The following is a 19,418-nucleotide window of genomic DNA, read 5'->3' on the forward strand; positions in this document are numbered from 1 at the left end:
GCAGGGACAGACCGAGAGAGTGTGCACTCGGCCAAGGGAATACTCACGAGAGGGAGTGTGCCCCGTTACAGGTCTCTGCACAAAAAAGTAACTCTGAAGAGGTGTTCCATGTTGTGTCTCACTGATTCTGTGGCCTTATCTTCGTTAGAAAGGGTTTGCTGGTATAGCTATACCAGCAAATACTCCTAGCATAGACATGGCTTAAACTGATTTAAAAAAAAAGAAAAGTTACTTTGCTGATATAGCTTATACCAGTTCCCCAAGTGAAATAAGCTGTACCAGCAAAAGGACTTTTTTGCTGATATAATTGCATTTACACTAGGGCTTTATACCAGCATAACTATGGTGATATAAAAAAATCACACCCCAACCGACATAGCTCTACTCGTGTAAGTTTTAAATGTAGACCAAGCATATAATACTTTTTTTTTTTTTAAACAAAGAAATTTTTTTTAAAAAAAATCTGATTTCCCCCAGCCTGTCTTGTGAAAGTGACATATTGGTCAGAAAAATATAGACATGGATTTTTAACTAATTGAATGCTGAATTTCTAGCATAGTGTACAGGTTGTCTTGAACAATAAACCAGGACAATGTAACAGTCTTAGTAGAAATGTGAGAGTTACTGCTTACCAAACTTGTCTGGCAAATATAGGAGTGTACAATTCTGTTATGGAGGATCTATAATTACTGAGTGAAGGCTTGGCTGTGTTGCACCAAGACAAGAGACAGTAGTAGTCTGAACAAATTTCACTTTTCTGGTAAAGCAAAATTAAAAGTAAGAGTATTCTGGAGAATATTCTGTCAGTGACTTGGGAAAACACTTATCTGAGGAACAGATTTTAAATGAAGAGAAGTTGGGTGGAGGAATCAACAGAACATCAATAGAGAAGAAAGCAACTGGAAAATTCAGTGCATCAGCAGAGCTGCCGTTTTCCCGTTGTAGCATTGGGTAATGAATTGCCTCTGTTTGGAAATAGTAAATGGGTTAGGAGGGCACCAAATGATAAAAAATGTATTATTTTGAGGTTATTGAAGTAATTAATAAATTGCCCATTTCTATCACAGATGCCAATATTGTATAACTCTGCTATTCCAATGGGTTAAACTGGGAATCTGCAATGATCCAAGACTTGTGTGTCAATGCATTTGCCCCCAGTAACAAAAATGACTTAGACTGAAGACATCTACGTAATGTAGTTCAGTTAGACATTGTATAAAACCTGGGCATAACTCTCCTAATAAGCCATACAATCTAAAAATATTTTTCCAATTAAATCTTTTAACTGAAGAATATAAATATGTAAATCATCCTGTGTATACAGCAGTAAATTCTCATAGTAATAAGCCCACAAAATCCATATGAAAGAAGTGGCTGTAGTTTAAATGACTGAGCCTTTTTTAATTCTTTGCTTTTCCCCAGACAATAGAATGAAAAGTGGCCATATTTCATATTGTATGGTGTTTATTTGCTTTGAATACTGTTAAGATAAATGTATGCAACAGATAGAAGTCAAGTGTATTAGAGTGAGTGGAGAGAATCAGAATAATTTCTGAAATTTACTTATTTGAGGTACAGCAGAAGAGTTTGGAATATGGTAGGTAAATTAATAAGTTAATTGTCATGATTCAATGGTATTGATGAGATCATGAATGTCTCTTATAAAAAGTCAAGCTTCATATTAATTTACTTTGTTTTATACTAGAAATGTCAGAAAACAGGCAGCAATAAAAATGTTTTCATTAAGGAGGGCAGAGTGTTTAACATTGTCGTTTATAGCATCAGTAATGTGTCTGTTTTGGACCTGGCTGCTGTACTCAAACAGTTGTTAAACAGTTATGGATGGTGACAAGTTAAATGTTTGAATAGCAACATATCCTTTCATATCTAACAGTAGTAATGTACATTGGCTTTACCTCTTATGCATTATGTAATGTAGGTTTAGATGACCATTTTGATCATGAAAACAGATTGCATTAATTCATATAGGACCAAGATGCATCAAATATAAAGAATTATTGGGATATTTGTTATATAACTTCACTTTTCTGCTTAGAGTGGTGCTTAATCAGCTTTACCAGTGCCAAAACAAGAACATTTTAACTTGCTATTAGGCAGACTCTCTTTAATGAACGTTCATAACGTTCTGTATGACTGTGTTGTCAATTGGGAGACATTAGTTAATGGTGCTATTGTTAAGTTAATGTGTCCTGTATAACACTAACTGTGTGTGTGTTTCTATTGTATATGTTTAGTATTCTGTAATTTTTCTTATTATCCCCACAAGGACCGTTTCTGAAGGATATGGTACATTTTTCATAAGTATTGATCTTTAAAACTAAATATAGAAATCTAAAGTCATGTATCATTGTTGGATAAATGTACATTGTGTGAAAGGAATGACAATAAAATGTAAAGGGAGAAACAGATCTTAAGATTAAATAGATGTAAACAAGTTGGCACCAGAATTCTCTTTGTATAGTTTGTAATATTCTGCATAAATGACTTCCACATCTCAAAGGGGAGATTTTCTCTGTACTTTTTTCTTTTCTTTTATAACAATTTCCAAAAATGTATGTGATAGGTGTCCATTCCCTCTTTCCTTCTCCACTGTTTTGTATATTCATTTTGTTTCTACTTGTGGAAGGTGGAAATCTAGTCCTTCCCTGTTCCTCCTGCACTTTGTTGATGCCTGAAGTGGGTTGTCTTAAGGCAAAGCCTCCTGTTTGTAACTGGTAAGACAATGGTTTTGGAAGAATGGATTCCCTCCATCTTCCTTTATTCTGCGTCTTCTCTTGTCATATTCTCTTTAGTAGTTTTGTTCTTCTCTCTTCACCATCGTTTAATTCCTCGCTCCATCTCCGTTATTCATGACTCCTCCTTCAAAACCTTTTAGGGCACCTTCTAATCTTTCCCTTCTCCTCTTGCTTATGCTGTGGGAGTGTTGCATTCAATTTCATGTAGCTCCCACACCTGCAATATCTCCGATGTATGTGTTTAACTTAGAGGGAAGTAGAGCACCAGTTGATGTTACCATTGGAGCTAACACTGTGTGGGACCTTTATAAGCAGTATTTCTATGCCACAGTCAGGGTCAGAGTGCGAGACCAGAGTAAGTCCCAGACCCTTTTTGTCCTTTGGCCTATTCCTGGGTCAGAGAGCAACAGCACTGCCTAAATTGTATTGGCATGCTATTCTGTTTACCTCAACCTGGCTGTCCAGTATAAATTGTGGTGGTGGTTATGTTTCTATAGAGAATTGCATTCTTTTCCCTTGATCCACATGGTAGAAATGAAGGAGTTAGAACACTGAAAAAGGATTAAGATTGGCATAGACCAACAGCAGCAACTTGTCACTTACTTTTTAAAAAAATGTTACTGTTTAATTGTATAGTCCCAAAAGTGTGTTAGATGTTTTACAGGTAGCTAAGACAAGGTCCCAGCTCTTAAAAGGTAGGCCTGATCTACACCTAAAACTTAGTTCAACCTAGCGACACCACTCAGGGCTGTGACAGATTTCACGTCTTCTGTGGTGTAGTTAGATTGACCTAACCCCCACTATAGATGTATCTAGGTCAATAGAATTCTTCTGTTGATCTAGCTACCATCTCTCAAGGAGGTGGGTTTACTACTGTGATGGAAAAATCGTCTCCGTCGCTGTAGTGTCTACACTACAGGGCGACAGTGATGTTGCTGTCTCTGTAGTGCTTGTGGGGTAGACATCACCCTAATACCATAGTAGTCACCAGACAAATGAAAACTTTCTGATTGGTGTTATCTGAAGTTGTATATGCACAGGGTATGTTTTATCTAACACACTTCTTATCCTGGTTTACAGGAACTCTTTCAAAAATTACATGTTGATTAGAAAGAAATGGAAAGATTGTTGAATTATGGATCTTCACTGAATTAGGTTATTGTGTCTCCTTTCCCACACAAATTACCATTATACCTTTCTCAAAGGTGGTATAAGATGAGAAATGTTCTATATGCTGACCAAAAGGATGACCTGTCTAAAACGGTGGTGTGTTCACACCTGAACATCGAAAGGATGGAAACAATGTAAACAAGATCTCAAGCCCAGGACAGGAAAGGCTTTCATGAGAACACAGTTCTCAAATTAAATAAGTGATATCATGAAAACAAACTGAAAGAGGCTGTCAGTTGGACTGCTGGACAGATGCACTCAGATCAAGATGATTTAGAAACTTTTTTGTACCCTGCTTATTTAACAGGTAAATTCCTGAAATTACTATACTGGACAAAGATTAGAGAAAATACTTTCTTTAACCTTTGAGTTTTGTTTACTTTGTGGATTTTACAGTGTATTTTTATTACCCCTTTCATGATGTTTCCTATATAGTTGGTGAGTCAGCTCTCTCTCATTTCTGTAAAATTTTCACACAGCAACAAGGAAGAGGAAAAAATGTTTTATAAATAGGAAAACAGGATGCAAAATCACAGAGACTGACAGGGAGGCTTATGGACTAGTGTAATACATGCAAGTAATTTTATCTTTCTGTTTGAAATTGACTAAATTTCAGTTTGATGGTCTCCCTGTATCTCAAGATGCCTACTGCAAACTTTACCCTATGAAAGCTCTTGTCCAAACAGGATATGAGATATACTACTTGTTTTTGCTGTGTTTTTTTTCCTCTTACTGAAAGTTAAAAAGTATTGATTTATTTAAAATAACTTGAAATTCCTGGCTGTTGCTTTGGGATAAATGTTAAGCTAATTTGAGGGAAGAGATACACAAAACTCTTTACTTGACTAACTGGAAAGTTGCATGTTCCAAACCCCTGTATGACCTTTATCTATAGAGATGCAATACAAAAATGTCAGTTTGTGGCTGGGCTTTCCAACAGAGCCCATGTGAGTTAAATCCCCAGCTCTTATTAAATTTCAGTCAAAGTTTGGGCTCCTTTGGAAAGCCCAGCCTAAATATTAACATTTTACTATAAATAGGTGAGCTGGTAACATTAAGTTTGTAAAACTGTATTTGGCTTGTGAAAATGGTAGAATGCTTGGTCACTATCTTACAAGCGCAAATGGATTAAAATGTCAGATCAAAGCCCTTGGTAATAGTATTCTGTTTTCACTCCCTTTCTTTTCCTGGTCCACTGAATTGATAATTTCAGTAGGCTGTTAAATAGTGTTTGTTGCTAGATTTAACATACTTATCAGTTATTTTATTTGTAATATTGTAGCAGTTGGGGGCCCTAGTCAGAGATGAGTATCCCATTGTGCATAGGTATCAATCATACAAACAAGTAACACACAGACAGTCTTTGCTCTGAGAGCTCAGAATGGTAAGTTTATGACCAGATATGCCAAAGAGATGAAACAGCCAAATGGTGATGGTTGTGTGTGGGGATTCAGCTCACCACCTCCCTAGTCACTATCTCAGTAGTTAGGGTTTTTTGTAAGCAGAGGGATTTGAAGGGAGATGAAAGTAGTGGTTCTACCAATTTTGTGATGGGCAGTTTCTCCCATAGCAAAAAGCATAGAGGCACGGTGTCAGAGGAAGTGGGGTCTTTATTGCACCATTAACCTCACTTTTTCTCTGTTAAAGTAAAATTGCTTTGGAAGAGTAGGTTTAAAGTATGAAGGACCTTAAAGGTGAGGTTAAGATCCTTGTGTCTGATGCAAGGGAGAGTGTGGAGGGATGCACAGTGGGGAACAAAGTGGGAAGATTGTCCTGCCAGCAGCTTTGAGTGGACTTGACCAGCCTGAGACTGCAGCAGTTGTGCCAAAGAGGTGAAGTGTGTTAATTGAAATGTGAGATAAAGACTTGGACAAGAACTTTGAAAACCTAGACAGACAGGGCAGTGCTGGAAATACTGTGTAGGAAGCCTTGGCAAGATTTAGAGGCAGTCTGGATGTGTGGGTCCAGAGATAGGGCTGAGTCAAAGATGACACCAAGGTTTTTATCTTGTTTTGAATGCAAGTTGCAGTTTTACAGACATGAGCTGCAGAACTGTAAATCGCTTACAGCACTTTGCAACTGTCATGTGAATCTGTGTATAACAATATGAAACTTTGTTCTCTGTTCCCATATTAAATGTTTGATCCAGAAGGAAAACAACAAATAATGCCCTGCCAAATGCTTTGGTGTCATTACCCACATGTTTTTATTAGGTGCTATAAGAGGCCACCTGTGTCTGAGTAAGATCTTCTCTCTTGTCTGCTGTGTTTAATAGACCATTTTTCCTGAAATACAGTAGGACAGAATTTTCAACTACCTTGGCAAAGGTTAGGCATTATTGGAGACCTGGTTCAGAGTACATGATTTAAAGATGGAAATATGCATCAAGATTTCTATGTGCTAAGATGGATTAGTAGAAATGCTTTATGCTTCCAGCTCTGAGTGTTGGGCTAGAGTAACTCAAATTGAGATGGCGAAAGTGGAATCATTTTCATTTTACATTTAAAATAAGTATGAATTAGCTACTCAATCATCTCATCTGTACAAATAGCAATAAATTTGTCCCCGTTTGTGTGGCAAATACTGTAATCTTAGCAATGGACTTATCATGCATTGGCCCATATGATCAGTGTGTGGATGTGTGTGGATCGAAGTGGGGTTGCCTAATAGGTTAGGGAGGCAGAGAACTAAGTGGTGAGGATGTAGAGTGCTGCAATTTCAAATTCTGAGCTGAAGTGCCATGTTGTTGCTCTATAAACTACTATTGATTAAAATGTAAGTGCTCTTCATACTGAGTTAGGCAACTTCTCCTGTAAGTTTAATGGGAGGAGTTACTGTGATTTTGCACATATCTCCTATAAATATACTCTCCATTGGTTTGCTGCATAAATTCCTCTGTTCTCTCCAAGGCTTCCCTCAAAACTGGGTGGGGTGGGGGGAGAGAGAGGATGAAAAACACAAACCAAAGAACTTTTTGTAACTAGATCTATATGAAATTTAGTGGACTATACTTTTGGAGTACTGTGTGACTTCCAGATCATTAGCTGACTGTTTCACCAATCTTCTTAACATGTAAGCTTCAAATAAAGTGCTTACCTTGGGTAGTACTGCTTTAAGCAAACTCTTTTCATTTGGTCACATAAAACTTACTTTCTTGTCTCTCTGCTTTCATCCTTTATATCTCTGATGACTCTCTGAATCAGTGACTGTTATCCAGATGGATTTTCTTTGGGACTGACACCTGCCTACTATTAGTTATTTGAATATCTGGACAGATGGGTTCCCCCCTGCTATTGGAACTTGATTGGCAGAGTGACAGATTTGCTGACTTGAAGATGCCCCCACCCACTGCAATCCTACAGGCTGGCTTCTGTACTTCCTACTTTAATTTCTAATGGGAACTGGATGTCTATATCCCTTAGACCAGCCTTGAAAATCCCAGCCATAATGGGACTTATGAGATATTTTCCCTTCTGATTATATTTTATAATATCTTGTGTTCTGCTCAACCCTGTGCAAAAGCATTTGCATATTTCCTTTTTAAAAAAGCAATTGAGAGAAATGAGGGGGTCATGTTTGCATGTATAAATGAGGCAAATAAGGCCACCCTTTTGCATACAGTGCAAGTGGACCCAGGTGGCTATAGAGGTGTCTCTGGGTATCTGGACAGATGATGTCATAAAAGTAGTAAGTGACTCGCCAGGCACAGGGTCGTGTCACAAACCCAGAAGTGACAAGCATAAAATGCCATACTCACCTAGCTTTCCATTTTTGGCACATAGATATATTTGACAGGACATCAATTTTGGGCTCTTTCAGTACAATCTGTATTAGTGTTGGGGGGTGATTTTCTTTAAAGAACACGTTCAATTAGAAACACCTTTTCCCATGTCCATTAATTGAACATGGACTCTTCTTTATTCTCACCAAACTGAAATAAAGGTATTGTTTTGATACATTTATCCTCATGTACAGGATACTATGTAACAAAAAATATTTTCCTCCTTGTTTAACATTTCTGTGAAATTTAAATTTAACCCATGTTTGCTTTTCAGTAGCAGTGTAAAAAACTCTTTGAAAGAAAAACTATACAACTGTGGTTTCTTTGAACAGGTACTTTGTACTGGATTTTGAGACTGGGATTCTGCAGTATTTTGTGAATGAACAAAGTAAAAACCAGAAGCCACGAGGAGCCCTGTCTTTAGCTGGAGCTATAATCTCTCTCAGTGACGAAGTGCCACACATGTTGGTAGTATACTTTGCTAATGGAGAGACGTACAAACTGAGAGGTATAGTAATCTACTAGCTACTTCTTAAACGTGCTTATAAGACCAGCCTTTCCTCCCATTCTTGTAACTTTTTTCGTCTTTACCTTCTTTCCCAATTGTGACAAAAAATCCAGTTGAAGTTATGTTTCAGAGTAACAGCCGTGTTAGTCTGTATTCGCAAAAAGAAAAGGAGGACTTGTGGCACCTTAGAGACTAACCAATTTATTTGAGCGTAAGCTTTCGTGAGCTACAGCTCACTTCATCGGATGCTGTGTTTCCACCGTCTGCATCCGATGAAGTGAGCTGTAGCTCACGAAAGCTTATGCTCAAATAAATTGGTTAGTCTCTAAGGTGCCACAAGTCCTCCTTTTCTTAGTTGAAGTTATGTTGATTATGGCTACTTTACGGCATGCTAGACAATACGGTGGAAAAATAACCTGCAAGTTAGTACATTGCCATAGGAAATTATGCAATCTACTGTTATGGTGTTGTAACCCATGGCATATGGATGGTGCACTACTGTTGGTTGGCTTGATGTGTGACAATTCTCAGTCCAATATACTTGTATTTAAAATAAAATGAATTGTGGTGAGGGTTAGACTAGATTTAACAATTTAACCGCCAACCAGCTAGCCATCATATTTTAGAATCTCCTGTAAAGCAAACAGAAACCCTATCGAAGAGGCATTAGGATTTGAACTCAATATTTAGCTTGCATAGACATTTGGACGTGTAGCAAAGCAACAAAGGGATTTTCTGTCAAGGAGGCTTAGTTTTTGAACAGTTAGGATTAATGTCCTCATAACTTCTGCAGTGCTCTGCCTACTGACTGACTGAGATTTACAAGATTACACACAGCAGCATGCTGCTTATTACTTAATTGTTATACTGGCAACATAGCGGATGAGAAAATTTAATAAAGTATTCCGTCTTCTGTTCCCTTATCATTAAAATTAATTTGAATTACCATTAATCTGAGATTCAGCAGTATGTGTAATTTTGTACTTGTGTTCTTAACATTGATATGGCATTTAATGATGATTCAAAGTGGTTTGCTAATAAGAATTTTTAGTAGTTGATACATCATAACTGAATTATACATGTAATACACTGCAGCTCTTATAGAATTCATACTGGTATAAATACAGTTTTCCAATAATTTTAAAGGTGGTGAGCAAAGGGGAGAAAAAGTGAGTTTGTGCCCTTTTATGCTTCTTTTCGATGCATCAAGGCAGCATGTTAGGGTTTTTAGAGATTTTTAGTCAGACTATATAACTCTTACTTAAGGTGGCCAGACAGCAAGTGTAAAAAATCAGGATGGGGATGGGTGGGTAATAGGAGCCTATATAAGACAAAGATCCCAAAATCAGGACTGTCCCTATAAAATCGGGACATAGAATATCTGGTCACCCTACTCTTACTGAATTGAATTTACTTAAAATTTTTTTTGGGGGGAGGTTGGTAAAACTTAGCTAACTTCAGTGATTAACATGTGAGTGGAGGAAGACTTTGTTAAAGATTCAACATCCTTGTGCACGTCAATGTAATGGTTAAGTATTCACAGCTTCTGACACCCAACAGTCTCCCAGAAAAAATACAGAAAACCAACTTTACATTCTTGATATATCTAAGGCTGGATCTAAACTTGAAAGTTTTACTGGTCTAACTTTTGGTTAGGGATATGATTTATTTATTTTACTTTTTACCCAAGTAGTTATACTGTTGCAGACCCTAGTGTGGATAGTTATACTGGTGTAAAGGGGGTTTCTTTCAGTACATGTATTCCATTTCCCATATGGGAATAGCTGTACCAATATAAAGTACCTTTATACAGATATAACTGCATCCACACTATGGGTGGGTTGTACTTGGATAGTTTAAAGTGGCACAGCTTTCCAGTATAATAAAAACCCTCCTTAAAAAAAAACAACAAAAAACCACAAAAACCCAACCAATTTTAATTTTTTTAGGCTTCCTTTATATACCATAAAGAAGAAGGAGGGGAAAAAGGCAACTTTTTAAGGCCCCAAAGGATTATATTCTACTAAACTAATTATTTAATTGCATAGGGTATATGCATTTTAAAACAAGTATATTTCTTACTCCATTTTTTCCACTGCAAAATAAAAATAGTTAAATTGATTATTTGGGCTAATCTTTATTTGGGAGGAAATGTAAGAAAAAAAAATCTCATTCACAAAGTAACTATTTTAATAAATAAGAGTTTTCACTGCATCATATGGATGAATTAACTGTGGAAAACTAGTTGTTTTTCTTCTTTCTTCAGTCACAGTATCTTCTTAGGTTGAGGCTTAAGCCTGGTCTCTGAGAAAATGTTACTGATTTAACTAAATTGGTTTAGATTGGTGCACTTTTATAAGGCCTGGTGCAATAAATAGACTTTTAATTTCCCTTAGTTAAGGTACTTCTAAACTGTTATCAAGTGCTGGAAACATTCCCTTTTCTGTAATGTCAATTGGTTTATGTGCAATTCTTGTACTTTTTTGTTTCTGTTCTAGCTGCTGATGCAAAGGAAAAACAATACTGGGTGACTCAGCTCCGATCCTGTGCCAAATACCACACGGAAGGTAATTCTAAGGTAAATAATAATGGGAAAGAAATAGCATGGTTGGCTATAACTGGGGTAAGTGAAGAACAGGATAACATGAAAAATTAATCCATTAATAACAGCAGTCAACTTCTATTTGTATAGGGTTATTTTTTTTTTTTACGTTTCTCTCAAACCCTTTCGTAAATAACACAAGCTGGTGGTGTCTATTCTGCCTACATTTCAGCTTTAAGATAAAGTAGTAGGAGTAAGTGTTGAGAGGGAGGTAGACTCACTAGACAGTGGAATTTAGGGATTTCCAAGGGGAATAAACATAGGAAGATATTGTGATTGCTTCATATCTTTTTGTTAATGTATGGCGCTTCAGAGGTCTGAAGCGTGTTACTAAACAGCTGGAATAATAAAGGTTTAATAGGTTAGAAAAGTAGCTGGGAAGTTAGTCCACACATAGACTTGGGTATGAAAATGATTATACTGTATGATAAGGCAGCATATCCATGTGGTAGTATGAAAATTGTTTGGTTTCACTGAAAATTGTTTCGTTTCAAAGAATAATTGGTGGTCTTATTTGCTCCCAAAGTTAGGTAAGAAAAAGTTGAGCTTGCTAACATTTTATAAATTGAAGTGTGGAAATCTTGAAAGACACGTAAAGTGAATATTAGGGATAATATGCAATTTTTCTTCTTTTACAAAGAGTGGACTTGGTTTGGAGGATAGATAATGATATATGGAGTCCAACCCCTGCCACTGGTTCAAATCTGGGCTATCTATGGCTCAAGTTAATAGTTTGGTGATCTGTGGGTTTGTCTACACTAGTTTTTCAAACTTGAGCTAATTGTTTGTTAATTAACTAGAGTTAGCTAACACATTTGTACACATTAGTCTGGACACTCCACAAATGTTTGTCTGTCTACCCTCTACCTAATGTAAACCATTTGTGTTGTGGAACAAATGTTTGTGAAGTGCCAAGACTAGGGTGTATAAATGTGTTGGCTAACCTGAGTTAATTAGCACTCAGCTAACTTTAGTTAAAGGTTCTAGTGTAAGAATACCCTTTGTAAAGTGAGTTGGTAATCTTATTCCAGTTGTTAATAGTGGGCAGTTTCCCAGCATCTTTACTGATCCTTTCCTAGCTTTAAATACTAAGTTTTTAATTATTTGATTTTACATTTCTTTTTAGAAAAGTAGGCTTTTTTATTTGCCACCTGAAGTGGATAAATCCTGATCTTGTTCAAATTCTCCTCTATTTTTAAAAAAACCCTCCCCTCTTGGTTCATGAAAATGCAAAATTGAAACTGCGCTACATAAAATGGGTCACTTACAGGATAAAAACAAGTGAATTTTCTAGATTAAAATTTTGATTTAAGGTGAACTGGGTGTCCATTGCATTTTAAACATATAATAATATTTGTGAACAGACCACAGAGGATGTATCTAAAATATAGATTAATATTAAAAATTCAGAAAGAAACAGAGAGGCTGCTTGGCTCCCAGCAGTAGTATATGTATATTGATGTCTGAAGACATAGACTTATTTAAAATTCAAATAAACTAAGGAAATTGCTTATTTTTCTAGGAACACATGCAGTTTAGGGAAGGGTGCTCTCAAACTGTTCTGAGCTCATCTTAGCAGAGTTATTGTCTGGCGGACCTACCTCTCTTTCCTGTTCACGATAGTGTGGACTACCTCCCCTTTGTTGCTGATCAAATTACGCCACCCTTCTTGGCATCTGCATCAATTGCTTACATGGGAAAGTACATTAAATGTTTTCCTGATTTTTCTTTAGTTTCTTTTGAGTGCAGTTTAGCAGCTGGAAACATAGAGGAGAGTAGCACCATGTGGCTAGCAGGCACTCCATAAACAGCTGCTGGTTTGTGGACCAGAGTTCAGGAAACATTTGTTGAGGGAATATAGAAGTTAGAACATGATACTATTACAGTTACAGTATTGCTAGTAGGTTTGCTTTGCAAATTACAAGTACTTGAATGCTACAATACTAGAACTGTGGAAGGAGCTAGACTATGTTATCCTTTTTTCTTCATGTTGAATGGGAAATGATCAGTCAGAAAATGTCATACAGTCCATTTTATATTGCTCTGTAAGGATCATTCAGTTTTGCATGATGCAGTTCTGGTTTAAGGAAAGGAAAAGCAACAACAGATGTATATTTTCCTTTTAAACACCACACCAAAATTGTAATTCACAGTAGGATGTTTGTTAATTTCAGTCCCCTGCAGCATGCTCACAAGAGCAGAACACTCATAGACAATGGAGGAATGGCATGACAAACTTCATATGTATGAAGTTAGTACTAATCAAAATCTACAATAAGTTTTGTTTTGGGCACACAGCTGAGGCTGGGATTGTCAAAAGTACATAACTTAAGAGACATGAGTCCAGTTGAAGCTCAATGAGACTTGTCCTCTTAACTTTGCAGTGATGACAAGCTTTAACTCAGGTGTTGCCCCAGACTCCTCTTCCATTCACATACTCTAAATTCAAGTGTGGTGGTGTTTTAACTTGAGATAGCTGGTCCATCAGGGGGTGCAGGCTAAAACTTGAGTTAGAACAACTCAGTCAGCTGCTAACACGAGCACTCTGCATTATGGATTCCAGGCTAGCTCCACTTAAGTATCACTAGTCCTCAGATACTTTCCCCTACCTCAGCAAGAGGAGACTTGCTGGTGCTAAACTGGGTGTCAGTTCCTGTCACCCCAGTCTGTTAGCCACCCAAACAATCTCAGCTCTGCCAGCCTTTAGTGCCTCCCTATAGTGCCTAGCCCCTATCACGAGATACTCGTAGTAATTACCAAGTCCTCTGTCTCCAAAGAGACTTGCATACCACTGGAAGGTTACAGCTCAAGATCAGGTCCTTTCTAACAACATCACACTGTAATTTATTTATAGTGAAAACAAATACAGGTTTAGTAACAGAAAGAGATTCACAGATTCAAGTGAGTATTCAGAAAGGAAAGCTGTTTCCAAATAAAACAAAAGTGTAATACACTTCCAAAAGACTCATCATAACTTTGACAGGCTACGCTCCTTTGAGAGAGTTTCTCACCCTCAAAGTCCTTTTGCAGAGCATGCTGATTTTTCAGTCAAATCAGGATCCAGATTTTTCATGAACCACCTCCTTCCATATTACAGGGTGTTTGTCAGTGAAATGGATAATCAAAGGGGATTCTTGTAGTTCAGCAAACCTTTGAAATGTATCCTTTTGAAGAGTACCTACAGATAAGCATTTTAGCATTGAGAGGGAAGAAAACAAAGTAAGAAAGGATACAGCTGTGGGTAGGAGAATGGACATAAGGAGGAAGGGCAGTGTGGATACTAGTCTAATAGGTCATACTGGCTGTAGAATGACTGTGCTTAATCGGGTATGGAATGTGAGCGAGGCCAAACAGCAAAAATTAAGATGTTTGTACACCAATGTGAGGAGCCTAGATAACAAAATGGAGGAACTCGAGCTACTGGTGCAGGAAGTGAAACCAGATATTACAGGGATAACGGAAACATGGCGGAATAGTCGTCATGACTGGAGTATGGGTATTGAAGGGTATGTGCTGTTCAGGAAAGACAGAAATAAAGGCAAAGGTGGTGGAGTAGCACTGTATATCAATGATGAGGTAGAATGTAAAGAAATAAGAAGCGATGGAATGGATAAGACAGAGTCCGTCTGGGCAAAAATCACATTGGGGAAGAAAACTACTAGAGCCTCCCCTGGGATAGTGCTTGGGGTGTGCTATAGACCACCGGGATCTGATATAGATATGGATCCAGAGCCCTCTTTAATGTTTTGAATGAAGTAAATACTAATGGAAACTGCGTGATCATGGGAGACTTTAACTTCCCAGATATAGACTGGAGGACGAGTGCTAGTAATAATAATAGGGCTCAGATTTTCCTAGATGCGATAGCTGATGGATTCCTTCATCAAGTAGTTGCTGAACCGACTAGAGGGGATGCCATTTTGGATTTGGTTTTGGTGAGTAGTGAGGACCTCATAGAAGAAATGGTTGTAGGGGACAATCTTGGTTCAAGTGATCATGAGCTATTTCAGTTCAAACTGAACGGAAGGACAAACAAAAATAAATCTGCAACTAGGGTTTTTGATTTCAAAAGGGCTGACTTTGAAAAATTAAGGAAATTAGTTAGGGAAGTGGATTGGACTGAAGAACTTATGGATCTAAAGGTAGAGGAGTCCTGGGATTACTTTAAATCAAAGCTGCAGAAGCTATTGGAAGCCTGCATCCCAAGAAAGGGGAAAAAAATCATAGGCAGGAGTTGTAGACCAAGCTGGATGAGCAAGCATCTCAGAGAGGTGATTAAGAAAAAGCAGAAGGAGGGATCAGCAAGGGAGGGATCAGCAAGGAAAGCTACCTTATTGAGGTCAGAACATGTAGGGATAAAGTGAGACAGGCTAAAAGTGAAGTAGAGTTGGACCTTGCAAAGGGAATTAAAACCAATAGTAAAAGGTTCTATAGCCATATAAATAAGAAGAAAACAAAGAAAGAAGAAGTGGGACCGCTAAACACTGAGGATGGAGTGGAGGTCAAGGATAATCTAGGCATGGCCCAATATCTAAACAAATACTTTGCCTCTAGCCTTTAATGAGGCTAAAGAGGATCTTAGGGATAATGGTAGCATGAGAAATGGGAATGAGGATATGGAGGTAGATATTACCATATCTGAGGTAGAAGCGAAACTTGAACAGCTTAATGGGACTAAATTGGGGGGCCCAGATAATCTTCATCCAAGAATATTAAAGGAATTGACACATGAAATTGCAAGCCCATTAGCAAGAATTTTTAATGAATCTGTAAACTCAGGGGTTGTACTGTATGATTGGAGAATTGCTAACATAGTTCCTATCTTTAAGAAAGGGGAAAAACGTGATCTGGGTAACTACAGGCCTCTTAGTTTGACATCTGTAGTATGCAAGGTCTTGGAAAAAATAGTTAAGGACATTGAAGTCAGTGGTAAATGGGACAAAACACAACATGGTTTTACAAAAGGTAGATCGTGCCAAACCAACCTGATCTCCTTCTTTGCGAAAGTAACAGGTTTTTGAGAGAACGGAAACGCAGTGGATCTAATTTACCTAGATTTCAGTAAGGCGTTTGATACCGTGCCATATGGGGAATTATTAGTTAAATTGGAAAAGGTGGGGATCAATATGAACATTGAAAGGTGGATAAGGAAATGGTTAACAGGGAGACTACAGCAGGTCCTACTGAAAGGTGAACTGTCAGGCTGGAGGGAGGTTACCAGTGGAGTTCCTCAGGGATCGGTTTTGGGACCAATCTTATTTAATCTTTTTATTACTGACCTCGGTACAAAAAGTGGGAGTGTGCTAATAAAGTTTGCGGATGATACAAAGCTGGGAGGTATTGCCAATTTAGAGAGAGACCGGGATATCATACAGGAAGATCTGGATAACCTTGTAAACTGGAGTAATAGTAATAGGATGAAATTTAATAGTGAGAAGTGTAAGGTTATGCATTTAGGGATTAATAACAAGAATTTTAGTTATAAGCTGGGGACGCATCAATTAGAAGTAATGGAGGAGGAGAAGGACCTTGGAGTATTGGTTGATCATAGGATGACTATGAGCCGCCAATGTGATATGGCTGTGAAAAAAGCTAATGCGGTCTTGGGATGCATTAGGCCAGGTATTTCCAGTTGAGATAAGGAGGTTTTAGTACCGTTATACAAGGCACTGGTGATACCTCACCTGGAATACTGTGTGTAGTTCTGGTCTCCTATGTTTAAGAAGGCTGAATTCAAACTGGAACAGGTACAGAGAAGGGCTATTAGGATGATCTGAGGAATGGAAAACTTGTCTTATGAAAGGAGACTCAAGGAGTTTGGCTTGTTTAGCCTAACTAAAAGAAGGTTGAGGGGAGATATGATTGCTCTCTATAAATATATCAGAGGGATAATACCGGAGAGGGAGAGGAATTATTTAAGCTGAGTACCATTGTGGACACAAGAACAAATGGATATAAACTGGTCATGGGGAAGTTCAGACTTGAAATTAGACAAAGGTTTCTAACCATCAGAGGGGTGAAGTTTTGGAATAGCCTTCCAAGGGAAGCAGTGGGGGCAAAAGGTCTATCTGGCTTAAAGATTAAACTTGATAAATTTATGGAGGAGATGGTATGATGGGGCAATATGATTTTGGCAATTAATTGATCTGTAAATATTCATGGTAAATAGGCCCAGTGGCCTGTGATGGGATGTTAGACGGGGTGGGATCTGAGTTACTACAGAGAATTCTTTCCTGGGTATCTGGCTGGTGAATTTTGCCCATATGCTCAGAGTTCAGCTAATCGCCATATTTGGGGTCGGGAAGGAACTTTCCCCCAGAGCAGATTGGAAGAGGCCCTGGAGGTTTTTCGCCTTCCTCTGTAGCATGGGGCATGGGTCACTTGCTGGAGGATTCTCTGCTCCTTGAAGTCTTTAAACCATGATTCGAGGACTTCAATAGCTCAGATATAGGTGAGAGGTTTATCGCAGGAGTGGGTGGGGGAGATTCTGTGGCCTGCATTGTGCAGGAGGTCATACTAGATGATCATAATGGTCCCTTCTGACCTTAATATCTATGAATCTGTGATAAGACTCTCCTCCCATGCTGCTTGTTCCTGGGTGCCGGTGCCATGCTGCCGTTACATCTCCCTTGTTAACTTGTTTTTCCTGTTTACTTCACTTGCAAATGTAACTCCCGTTGTATTTGGCTTTGCAGTGGTTAACTTACATTAGAGACAGAGATAGTTGAATAGCAGAAGACCTCTTTGCCCGTTCTGCCTTGTTAGACTTTACAACATAATATGAGGAATATCTATAAGTCTTCTTACAGTGTTAATACATGTCTCGCTGGTTTTCATTTGATATCTCACATGATGTGCTTTATAGCGGGGGTTCTCAGACTTTTGTACTGGTGACTCCTTTCACACAGCAAGCCTCTGAGTGCGACCCCCCCCTTATACATAAAAAACACTTCAAAATATATTTAACACCATTATAAATGCTGGAGGCAAAGCGGGGTTTGGGGTGGAGGCTGACAGCTCGTGACCCCCCATGTAATAACCTCCCAACCCCCTGAGGAGTCCTGACCCCCAGTTTGAGAACCCCTGCTTTATAGTGAAATACTGTGACAGCAATATATTAAGTGTAGTGCATTTCTCAGGCCTAATAAGAGTTGCTGACACAGAGTAGTGAGCCACCAATGGGTCTCAGTTTCACAATCCCATAAATTAAAAACACAGAATAATACAAAAGGACTGCCTATAGATATAACCAACCCTCCTACAAGTTTAAGGAGACGGAACATACAGCAATAAATCAATGACCAAAATGTCTTTAAGAAATAGGTATTAAATTAGCTATCTATTTATTTTAATCATAGAATCAGAGAACTGGCAGGGACATCAAGAGGTCACCTAGTCCAGTCCCCTGCACTAATTGCAGGACTAAGTATTATCTAGACCATCCCTGACAGATGCTCATTCAAAATCTCCAGTGATGGAGATTCCACAAACTTCTTAGGCAATTTATTCCAGTGCTTAATTACCCTGACAGGAAGGTTTTTCTAATGTCTAACCTTAACTGCCCTTGCTGCAATTTAAGCTCATTGTTTCTTGTCCTCTCCTCAGTGGTTAAGGAGAACAATTTTTCTCCCTTCTCCTTGTAACAACCTTTTATGTACTTGAAAACTGTTATTGTGTCCCCCCTCAGCCTTCTCTTCTCCAGACTAAACCCAGTTTTTTCAATTTTCCCCCATAGGTCATGTTTTCTAGACTTTTAGTCATTTTTGTTGCTCTTCTCTGGACTTTCTCCAATTTGTCCACATCTTTCCTGAAATGTGGCAGCCAGAACTGGGCACAATACTCCAGTTGAGGCGTAATCAGTGTGGAGTGCAGTGAAAGAAATACTTCTCGTGTCTGTCTTACAACACTCCTGCTAATACATCCCAAAATTATGTTTGCTTTTTTTACAACAGAGTTATAGTGTTGATTCATATTTAGCTTGTGATTCTCTGACCCCCAGATGCCTTTCTGAAGTACTCCTTCCTAGGCAGTCATTTCTCATTTTGTATGTGTGCAACTAATTGTTCCTTCCCAAGTGGAGTACTTTGCATTTGTCCATATTGAATTTCATCCTATTTACTTCAGACCATTTCTCCAGTTTGTCCAGATCATTTTGAATTAAAATCCTATCCTCCAAAGCTCTTGCAACCCCTCCCAGCTTGGTATCATCCGCAAACTTTATAAAAGTACTTTCTATGCCATTATCTCAATCACTGATGAAGATATTGAACAGAACCGTATCCAAAAGTGATTCCTGTGGGACCCCACTCAATACGTCCTTCCCGCTTGACTTTGAACCACTGATAACTACTTTCTGGGAATGGTTTTCCAGCCAGTTATGCACCCACCTTTTAGTAGCTCCATCTAGGTGTATTTTCCTAGGTCATGTGAGACTGTATCAAAGCCTTGCTAAAGTCAAGATATATCATGTCTACTACTTTCTTTCCTATTCACAAGGCTTGTGAATGATAGTGCCAACTTAAAATCCATATTTCCTCTCTGTGCCTTGATCTGTTGGTAAAAAAGTGTGAATCAATCATAGGCATTGTATTTTAGTCTCTA

General features: G+C 38.2%; 1 protein-coding gene across 2 annotated transcripts in view; it reads left to right on the forward strand.

Moving 5' to 3' along the window:
• Positions 1 to 19,418, forward strand: part of OSBPL10 (oxysterol binding protein like 10) — a 185,308-nt gene that overhangs the window by 47,481 nt on the left and 118,409 nt on the right. The window contains exons 2-4 of one of the 2 annotated variants that reach the window (XM_073333364.2): positions 3,962 to 4,233; positions 8,040 to 8,215; positions 10,714 to 10,793. In XM_073333364.2, coding sequence (XP_073189465.1) covers positions 8,170 to 8,215; positions 10,714 to 10,793 — 126 coding nt within the window. In that variant the 5' untranslated portion in view covers positions 3,962 to 4,233; positions 8,040 to 8,169. The remainder of the gene's footprint in view (positions 1 to 3,961; positions 4,234 to 8,039; positions 8,216 to 10,713; positions 10,794 to 19,418) is intronic. The other variant, XM_073333363.2, reaches the window with a different exon arrangement.

Source organism: Lepidochelys kempii, chromosome 2, assembly GCF_965140285.1.
Source record: "Lepidochelys kempii isolate rLepKem1 chromosome 2, rLepKem1.hap1, whole genome shotgun sequence".
Classification (NCBI taxonomy): Eukaryota; Metazoa; Chordata; order Testudines; family Cheloniidae; genus Lepidochelys; species Lepidochelys kempii.